Below are 10920 nucleotides of genomic sequence, written 5' to 3' on the forward strand. Positions count from 1 at the left end.
TTTTATGACCTCAGGATGTCCCAAAACGTTTTACAACCAGTGAAGTACTTTTTGAAGCTTAGTCACTGTTGTAATGTAGGAAACATGGCTGCCAATTTGCACACAGCGAGGTGACACAAACAGCCATGTGATAATGAGTTTGAGTGAGATTAGTTGAGGGACACTGGGGAGAATTCCCCTGCTCTTCTTTGAAATAGGATCGTTTATACCCACCTGAGAGGGCAAATAGGGGCCTCAGCACTGCACTGGGAGCGCTAGCCTAGATTTCATGCTGCAGTCTCTGGAGTGGGGCTATGAACTGACTGAGAGATGAGATTGCGACCCATTGAGCCACATGAAGAGGTAAGTGACCCCACAACCAACGGATCAGATCAAAGCTCTGCAGTCCTGCCACATCCAGTCATGAATGGTGGTGGACAATTAAATGACTAATGGGAGGAGGTGGCTCCGTGAACACCCCCATCCTCAATGATGGCGGAGTCCAGGACAAGAGTGCAAAAGACAAGGCTGAAACATTTGCAACCATCTTCAGCCAGAAGTGCTGAGTGGATGATTCATCTCGGCCTCCTCCCGATATCCTCACCATCACAGAAGCCAGTCTTCAGCCAATTCAATTCACTCCACGTGATATCAAGAAACGGCTGAGTGCACTGGATACAGCAAAGGCTATGGGCCCCAACAACATCCCGGCTGTAGTGCTGAAGACTTGTGCTCCAGAACTAGCAGCGCCTCTAGCCAAGCTGTTCCAGTACAGCTACAACACTGGCATCTACCCGACAATGTGGAAAATTACCCTGGTAGGTCCTGTCCACAAATAGCAGGACAAATCCAATCCGGCAAATTACCACCCCATCAGTCTACTCTCAATCATCAGCAAAGTGATGGAAGGTGTCGTCGACAGTGCTATCAAGCGGCACTTACTCACCAATAACCTGCTCACCGATGCTCAGTTTGGGTTCCGCCAGGACCACTCTGCTCCAGACCTCATTACAGCCTTGGTCCAAACATGGACAAAAGAGCTGAATTCCAGAGATGAGGTGAGAGTGACTGCACTTGACATCAAGGCAGCATTTGACCGAGTGTGGCACCAAGGAGCCCTAGTAAAATTGAAGTCAATGGGAATCAGGGGGAAAACTCTCCAGTGGCTGGAGTCATACCTTGCACAAAGGAAGATGGTAGTGGTTGTTGGAGGCCAATCATCTCAGCCCCAGGGCATTGCTGCAGGAGTTCTTCAGGGCAGTGTCCTAGGCCCAACCATCTTCAGCTGCTTCATCAATGACCATCCCTCCTTCGTAAGGTCAGAAATGGGGATGTTCGCTGATGACTGCACAGTGTTCAGTTCCATTCGCAACCCCTCAGATAATGAAGCAGTCCGAGCCCGCATGCAGCAAGATATTGACATCATCCAGGCTGATAAGTGGCAAGTAACATTCGCACAGACAAGTGCCAGGCAATGACCATCTCCAACAAGAGAGAGTCTAACCACCTCCCCTGACATTCAACGGCATTACCATCGCCGAATCCCCCACCATCAACACCCTGGGGGTCACCATTGACCAGAAACTTAACTGGACCAGCCACATAAATACTGTGGCTATAAGAACAGGTCAGAGGTTGAATATTCTTTGGCAAGTGACTCACCTCCTGACTCCCCAAAGCCTTTCCACCATCTACAAGGCACAAGTCAGGAGTGTGATGGAATACTCTCCACTTGCCTGGATGAGTGCAGCTCCAACAACACTCAATAAGCTTGACACCATCCAGGACAAAGCAGCCCGCTTGATTGGTACCCCATCCACCACCCTAAACATTCACTCCCTTCACCACCGGCGCACCGTGGCTGCAGTGTGTACCATCCACAGGATGCACTGCAGCAACTCGCCAAGGCTTCTTCGACAGCACCTCCCAAACCGACGACCTCTACCAGCTAGAAGGACAAGAGCAGCAGGCACATGGGAACAACACCACCTGCACGTTCCCCTCCAAGTCACACACCATCCCGACTTGGAAATATATCGCCGTTCCTTCATCGTCATTGGGTCAAAATCCTGGAACTCCCTTCCTAACAGCACTGTGGGAGAACCTACACCACACGGACTGCAGCGGTTCAAGAAGGCGGCTCACCACCACCTTCTCAAGGGCAATTAGGGATGGGCAATAAATGCCGGCCTCGCCAGCGATGCCCACATCCCATGAACGAATTAAAAAGAAAGTGGGGGTACTTGGGAGAGGGATTGCAGGGTGTTGGTGCCCATGAAGGCCGTACCCCTGCGTGAGCCGGTGCCATCTGGAGCTGAGGGGAGAAAATTAGAGCGGGGAAATAAATAAAAAACATTAGAAAAACAACTTGTCTTGGGTAATCATGCAGGTCTGTAGCTGAATCGCAGCAGGCAGTAATCACTGGGTATAATCTGCCTCACAGTGTTACCTTCACAATCACAGTGAAAATGCCTGTAAAGTGACTATAATTGACATTTTATGATTGAGTTTTTTTAGCAGCGTAAATGTCTCCAAAGCTTCAAAGTGATTTGTTTCACTGCAGTGGCTCCTGCACTCAGTGCTGTAAAATTACCCCTTTTATTTCCTCTTTTAAAACGAATAATCGTAGTGCTTATAATGTTGCTTCAGTCGTCAAGGAGAACAGTTTGCTGAAATCAAGTACAGTCCACTTGCTTCAGCGGAAGTGATGCTGCAGCATTTACTGGACGCAGAGACACCCATTTTTTGTTGGGATATTTGGGCTATCAAATAGTTTCCCTTTTCCAAATTTCCTTTAAATCCCCCGCTACAGTTATCAAAACGCAAAAGCGATCAAACGACAACCGTTTCAGCTGTATCCGGGAAATAGAAGATGATAAACTCTCCATTACTTCTCCACATTGCGCTCATTTGACATCATTATTACATTTAAAAGATCAACAGTTAGACAATACAGTATAACGAAAGCTTCAAACGGAACTCCTTTTTTGCCAAGTTATTGCCATGTAGGAATTTCAGGGCAGAATCGGTTACGATGAAATATCTCCTATTAAAAAACCATGAGCCACGAGTCCCCTCATGCTGACAGAATGAAGCTCGGCTGTCCTCAGGTACTTGGAACTGCCCGTCTGATGTCTGTGCTTTCTCCAGTGGATCGGGACACGGGTGGCTGGTGTGTGAGTCAGAAGCAGCCGCAAAGTGCCTTCAACTAATCGGGCAAACCTGACTTTAGCATAAAGAAGAAAGAAAGAACTTACATTTCTGTTTTACCTTTCACGACCTCAGGACGTCCCAAAGCACTTTACAGCCAATGAAGTACTTTTTGAAGTGTAGTCACTGTTGTAATGTAGGTAACGCTGCAGCCAAATTGCACACAGCAAGATCCCACAGACAGACATCGAGATAATGACCAGATCATCTGTTTTTTTAGTGATGTTGGTTGAGGGATAAATATTGGCCAGGACACTGGGGAGAACTCCCCTGCTCTTCTTTGAAATAGTGCCATGGGATCTTTCATGTCCACCTGAGAGAGCAGACAGGGCCTCAGTTTAACATCTCATCCAAACAACAGCACCTCCAACAGTGTAGCACTCCCTCAGTACTGCACTGAAGTGCCAGCCTAGATTTTTGTGCTTATGTCTCTGGAGTGGGATTTCAAGCTTCATCCTTCTAACTCAGAAGCAAGAGTGTTACCAACTGAACCATTGCTGACACCAACCTCACTGTAGCCAGACACATACACTGCATTGAAGATCTGCACAATTTGGAAACAACAAACACAATTTACTATCTGAGGCTAAGCACTGGTTTGAGATTTAGAATTATCCAACACCCCAACTAGACATAAAAGAGAGTTTTGAATTTTGAAGAAAATGTTCTGTTGCGACATGAACCATTCTCATTTCACCCTCTTCGTTAGTTTTTACAGCATTTCAGATCTTGCACTTCCACAGGAAGAATGTTTTTTACTCGAGGAAAATACAGGCAGGGGGAGGTGAACCCATTCGCTGGTGAAGGTGCCAGGGTGATGTCGGATGGCAGCATCATTAATCTGTGCAGACTGGACATGGGCTGTAGTAAACGGCTTCCTGGCGGACTCACTGTCACCATGGTGACAAGTCCAGCACTTAACGCACCGGTACCTGCATTTCGATGGGTGTTATTTTTGTGCAGCTGTTTGTCTGTTTTAAATTGACGTAAAACGTGTAAAAATGGTGCTGATGGGAATGTGGCTGTACAGAATGAGCTCATTAAATGTTCGGGCCTGAACTTCACCAATCATGAAGGTCTACCCTTCCATGTGGGGTGCAAGCTCTGAACGGTATTTGTGCTCAGTGTTCGCGACCAGTCTTTACCTTCTATACAATTGACAGTTGAAATGAGAAGAGAGAGATGCAGGGCTCTCCCCTGTAACATTGCTCCCTCGCGGCTGCCCTATTCTCATGCTCGAATTGCTATTCTGCCTGAGCCTGCTGATGGGATTTGACTGAAGTGCCTGGGAGAAGAAAGCAGCTCAGAGCGTATCTTCCCCCTCGTACAAGGTACACAATAATGTTGTTGTGGGGCTATCTTATTGGCAGCAGTTCCCACACAGCCTGAAATCCACTATCTCTTGAGCGTTTTACTAATGTAATCATTGTCAGGCTGAGCCTGTTATATTGAAGGGGCATGTCTCCACCACAGAGGGTACAAGCCAATTATACCAGTAGATTGGCAGGATGATAATTACAGTATTCCAACTACACAGCTCACACTGCATTCGGATGTAGTTCAATGTCTAATTTCCTACTGTATTTTAATGTGCGTTTTAATAAGGTCAGGGGCTGAGAGGGGTAATGTAACATTCCCCCACTTTAATACTTATGCCAGCCATCTCCTTAATTGTGTGTTTTATTTTATTTTCTATTTTGTTAAATTTTATGCAAATATCTTGTCCTACATTCTTCCTCCTCCTTACATCCTGCTGAGTTGGCATCGTGCTTAATTGTAATGTCACCTACATTACGTAAAGAAGTAAGTTCTTAGGGGCAATTTTAAACCCCAAGAACAGGTGGGTTTGGGGGCGGGTAGGAGTTGAAAACAGTTGCTTTTTGGGCCGCAACGGCAAAATTTCCAGACTTTTCATTCCCAGTGGGAAGCCTGGACTTTTATCCGCCAACGTTAAACCCAGAAATAAAGCCGGGTTGCGATCACGACCCAAAAAGCAATTATTTTCAACTCCCACCCGTTCTTGGGGTTTAAAATCACCCCCCTTGTATTTACACAGCACTTTTCACAACCTCAGGATGTCCCAAAGCTCTTTACAGCCAATAAAGTATTTTTGAAGTGTAGTCACTGTTGTAATAGAGGAAACGAGGCAGACAATGTGCGCACAGCAAGATCCCACAAACAGCAAATGTGATGATGACCAGATAATCTCTTCTGGCGATGTTGGTTGAGAGATAAATATTGGCCAGGACACTAGGGAGAACTCCCCTGCTTTTCTTCAAAATAGAGCCATGGGATCTTTTACATCCACCTGAGAGGCCAGACAGGGCCTCAGTTTAACATCTCAGACAAAAGACAGCCACTCAGATGGTGCACTATTCACTCAGTACTGTACTAGAGCCTATGCTTAAGTCTCTCTGGAGTGGGTCCTTAAACCCACAACCTTCATAACTCAAAGGTAAGTGTGCTACCCACTGAGCCACAGCTCATTCTTCCCCAGAAGCTCAAAACTGTGGACCTTCCTCCCTCCCTCGATATTTCATTCCTCGTTTTCCAACTTTTTAAAAGCCCACTACTTCCTGATTTGTCTACAGTCTTCTCAGTCTAACCTGGGTGATGTGCTGTACTGTGAGCCCGGGACGTTCTGCTTAGTCTTTCAAGAATACACGCAGTACGGCACCGCCTGAAATTGCTCTCATCTCATGGAAGGAGGTCATTTGGCCCATCGTGCCAGTACTGGCTCTTTGAAAGAGCTATCCAATTAGTCCCACTCCCCTGTAAAGTTCCGGTGGCTCAGTTCCCATCGTAGCCGCTACCTAGAATCAGCCATTAACAACAACACCAACAACTTGCATTTATATAGCACCTTTATCGTAGAAAAACGTCCCAAGGCATTTCGCAGGAGCGTTACCGGACAGAATGTGACACCAAGCCACTTAAGGAGATAATAGGACAGGTGACTAAAAGCTTGGTCAAAGAGATAGGTTTTAAGGAGCTTCTTAAAGGTGAAGAAAGAGCTGGAGAGGCGGAGAGGTTTAGGGAGGGAACTCCAGAGCTCAGGGCCTAGGCAGCTGAAGGCACGGCCGCCAATGATGGAACTATGAAAATCGGGGAGGTGCAAGGGGCAAGAATTGGAGGAGTGCAGAGATCTCGGAGGGTTGTACGGCTGGAGGAGGTTACAGAGATAGGGAGCGGTGAGGCCATGGAGGGATTTGAAAACAAAGATGAGAATTTTAAAATCGAGGCGTTGCTGGAGCGGGAGCCAAGGTAGGTCAGTGAGCACAGGGCATGGTGGGTGAACGGGACTTGGTGCAAGTTAGGAAACGGGCATCGATGGAGTAACTAGGAGCATCTACCACAAAGCTGCGGCTCCCGGCCTGTAATAGGATGGAACACCACGGACTGGGAACACCGAACTTTACGATAGCCAGGTCATGTACAGCAGAACATCTGCTCCAAAGGTCGTAGGTCTTTTTCACACACCATGTACATTAAATGCAGGCTCGGCGTCTCCTCCATGCTCCAGTGAGACGTGACTCGGGCACACATGGGACACGGAGTTGAGTACGTACACCGGGCAGGCCCTTGAACACCTGTGCTGCCGATCAGCCTGGCCGCGGTAATATTTCCCGTCAGTCGGGTTCGTTACACCAACTGGCTGGAACAGGCCTTGCCTCTACCTGATCAAAGGCCTGATTCAGCCACCCCAGGGTTGAGGAAAGGGAAAAGGAGCACCAGTGAGTGTTTGTGTTACGGTAATTTCCAAATTTCATGGAGTGGGAGGGAAACTCCTCCTGTCAATAATTTTACTGAAAGCAGCAGCATGCACCCAAACCATGATTATAATTGCAACATCTACTTGTATTTATATAGTGCCTTTAATTATAGGAACATAGGAACAGGAGCAGGCCATTCAGCCCCTCAAGCCTGTTCCGCCATTCATTTAGATCATGGCTGATCTGTATCTTAACTCCATCCAGCCGTCTTGATTTCATATCCCATAATACCCTTACTTAACAAAAATCTGTCAATCTCAGATTTCAATTGACCCCCCAGCCTTTTTGGGGGAGAGAGTTCCAGATTTCCACTACCCCTTGTGTGAAGAAATGCTTCCTGACATCACCCCTGAACATTCTGGACTCTTCCTCCAGAGGAAATCGTTTCTCTCTATCGACCCTATCAAATCCTTTAATCACCTTAAACACCTCAATTAGATCATCCCTTAATCTTCTATACTGGAGGGAATACAAGCCTAGTCTGTGCAACCTGGCCTCATAATTTAACCCTTTTAGCCCCGGTATCATTCTGGTGAATCTGTGCTGCACCCCCTCCAAGGCTGAGATCAGCTGGGTGGCCTTGAGAGTATTACCTCAATGTCCCTGACGAGGGAGAGGCAAATCAGTGAGTGGTCCAACTCCTGCTGATTATCCAGTGACCCCTGCTGGAAGCATGTGCATGTGAGCATGTGTGTACGTGTGTGTGTGTGTGTACATGTGTGTGACTGAGTGTATGCGTGTGCATCTGTGTTTATGCATTTCCTACATTACAACAGTGACTACACTTCAAAAATATTTCATTGGCTGTAAAGTGCTTTGTGACATCCTGAGGTCGTGAAAGGCGCTATAGAAATGCAAGTCTTTCTTTCTTTCATGCGTGTCTGTGTGTGTGTCTATGTCTGTGTGTGTCTGTGTGTGTGTGTGTCTATGTCTGTCTGTGTGTGTGTGTCTGTCTGTGCGTGTGTGCATGTGTCTGTCTGTCTGTGTGTGCGTGTGTCTGTGTGTGTATCTGTGCGTGTGTATGTGTTTGTGCGTGTGTGTGTCTGTATGTATGTGTGTGCGCGTGTGTCTGTGTGCGTGTGTCTGTATGTGTGTGTGTCTGTGTGCGTGTGTCTGTGTGCGTGTGTCTGTGTGCGTGTGTGTGTGTCTGTATGTGTGTGTGTCTCTGTGTGTGTGTGTGTGTGTGTCTGTGTGTGTGTGTGTGTGTCTGTGTAGATGCTGGAAGCTGACAGCGTTCAGCTTGGCTGTTGTGGCCCCCCCTCACTGCACTCATTCCTGAGGAATAGCCAGTGGGCAAGGCAACAGAGGGCTGCTGGTGATGCTGGAGCCACACCACAGCAACAGAGGGCTGCTGGTGATGCTGGAGCCACACCACAGCAACAGAAAAGGAGTAAAGGGAGAAATTTGAGCAGAAAAGTCTGAGTGAGGCATTGGTCCCCGGTCACATATTAGTTGAAAGTGAGCTACAGTGAATCTCAGATTCCACACATGTAAAATGAACGTGACAACAATCAGTCTACAAAGCAAATTAGTCGTTGTAACTAAGAGATCATGTTCATTTCATTAACTTGGTGTGTGCCTTGTTTTTCCTAACCTCTGCTCCATTTTGCCGATTCATTGCATTTTTCCTTTCTTTAATGTTCATTTTCATTCATTCATTGTATCCATTGTGCCATTCATGTAGCCACTCATGTAATCATCATTCCATTCTTCCCACCAGAGCCAAACAGGACACAGCCCTCCTCCTGCCTACACTCCCATGTCAGGAGTAAGTATTGAACATCCTGTACCAGATAAACTCAAGTCAATAAGAGGTGTTTGAAGAAACCACTGGGAATCAGTAAGAGTTATCTTTCTTTACTATTTGTAGGAACTAATGGACAAGCCCATTGCACTGGGAACTGTTCCACACTGTTCCACAGTGATACACAGAAGGTGTGCTCTCCCTCACCTTGACATTCCCCCATGCCTGCCCGACCTGCCATGTAAGGTGCTGAGTGAAGACGAAGCAAATTACAACGAGGGAAGCAAGATCAAGAGGGCAGGTGGTGCTTTGTCATGGCACCCACCTCCGAACAGGCAGTGTAGCTTTGGGTTGCTGGAGTTTTCTGAAGAAGGAGGCCTGGCCATTCGCTCCATCTCTGGAATGGTGCAGAGCACAGGGGCAGGGGTGAACGAGAGGGGGGAACGTGTGGAACTGGGAGAAGGTAAAGTTACAGAACAAGGAGGGAATATATAAAACACATGAACCCAACAATTATATCAACCTGGTGTGTATGTCATTCACATTCCTGATAATGTGATTTCAGTTCAACTAGTCCTGAAGATAAGTGGATTGGAAATAATTTGAAATCTAAAATCTGATTATTTAAATCATTGTTTCCTTATTTGTGTGCACAGGGCTGAAATACGAACAATATATTGAGATCGGCAGCACTGTGCATTACTGTATGTGTAAGGAATCTTACAACACCAGGTTATAGTCCAACTGTTTTATTTGAAAATCACAAGCTTTCGGAGATTATCTCCTTCGTCAGGTGAGTGTGGAGAAAGTGTGACGAAGGAGAAAGCCTCCGAAAGCTTGTGATTTTCAAATAAAACAGTTGGACAATAACCTGGTGTTGTAAGATTCCTTACATTTGTCAACCCCAGTCCATCACCGGCATCTCCACATCATTACTGTATGTGCAGTTCGGTGTAGCCCAGTACAGTGCAGTGCAGTACGGCAGAATATTATATCGTACAGTGCAGCACTGTGCTCTGCAGTGCAGAGCAGTACAATGCACTGAAGTATAGTAAAGTACAGTGCAGTAAAGTACAGTAGAGTACATAAGAACATAAGAAATAGGAGGAGAAGTAGGCCATCCGGCCCCTCGAGCCTGCTCTGCCATTTCATCAGATCATGGCTGATCTTCGACCTCAACTCCACTTTCCCGCCTGATCCCCATATCCCTTGATTCCCCAAGAGTCCAAAAATCTATCCATCTCAGCCTTGAATATACTCAACGACTCAGCATCCACAGCCCTCTGTGGTAGAGAATTCCAAAGATTCACAACCCTCTGAGTGAAGAAATTCCTCCTCATCTCAGTCTTAAATGGCCGACCCCTTATCCTGAGAACATGCCCCCGAGTTCTAGATTCCAGCCAGGGGAAACAGCCTCTCAGCATCTATCCTGTCAAGCCCCCTCAGAATCTTATACGTTTCAGTGAGATCACCTCTCATTCTTCTGAACTCCAGACAGTATAGGTCCATTCTACTCAATCTCTCCTCATAGGATAACCCTCTCATCCCAGGAATCAATCTTCATTGCACCGTCTCTAAGGCAAGTATATCCTTCCTTAGATAAGGAGACCAAAACTGTACACAGTACTCCAGGTGAAGTCTCACCAAAACCCTCACCAACTTCCTTACTCTTGTACTCCAATCCCCATTACACTAAAGGCCAACATGTCATTTGCCTTCCTAATTGCTTGCTGTACCTGCATGCTAACTTTTTGTGTTTCTTGTACGAGGACACCTAGATCTCTCTCAACACCAACATTTAATAGTTTATCACTAGAAACAGAATATTAAAAAATATTCTGTTTCTCTGCTTTTCCAACCAGAGTGAATAACCTCACATTTCCCCACAGTATACTCCATCCGCCACCTTCTTGCCCACTCACTTAACCTGTCTATATCCCTTTGCAGACTCTTTGTGTCCTCCTCACAGCTTACTTTCCCACCCAGCTTTGTATCGTCAGCAAACTTGGATACATTGCACTCGATCCCTTCATGTAGATTGTAAATAGCTGAGGCCCAAGCAGTGATCCTTCTGGCACTCCACTCGTTACAGCCTGCCAACCTGAGAATGACCCGTTTATCCCTACTCCCTGTTTTCGGTCCACTAACTAATCCTCTATCCATGCTAATATGTTACCCCAACTCTATGAGCTTTTATCTTGTGTAACAACCTTT

The 10920-nt window shown here is 46.5% G+C and overlaps 1 protein-coding gene across 1 annotated transcript in view; it reads left to right on the top strand.

Moving 5' to 3' along the window:
* The window catches only part of LOC137324060 (receptor tyrosine-protein kinase erbB-4-like), a 938904-nt gene extending 930120 nt beyond the window's left edge, over nt 1-8784 (top strand). Inside the window, exon 26 of the mRNA XM_067988230.1 lies at nt 8683-8784. Within this exon, the coding sequence (XP_067844331.1) occupies nt 8683-8784 (102 nt within the window). The remainder of the gene's footprint in view (nt 1-8682) is intronic.
* Nucleotides 8785-10920: the final 2136 nt, after the last annotated feature.

The sequence above is a fragment of the Heptranchias perlo genome, chromosome 7, assembly GCF_035084215.1.
Source record: "Heptranchias perlo isolate sHepPer1 chromosome 7, sHepPer1.hap1, whole genome shotgun sequence".
Classification (NCBI taxonomy): Eukaryota; Metazoa; Chordata; class Chondrichthyes; order Hexanchiformes; family Hexanchidae; genus Heptranchias; species Heptranchias perlo.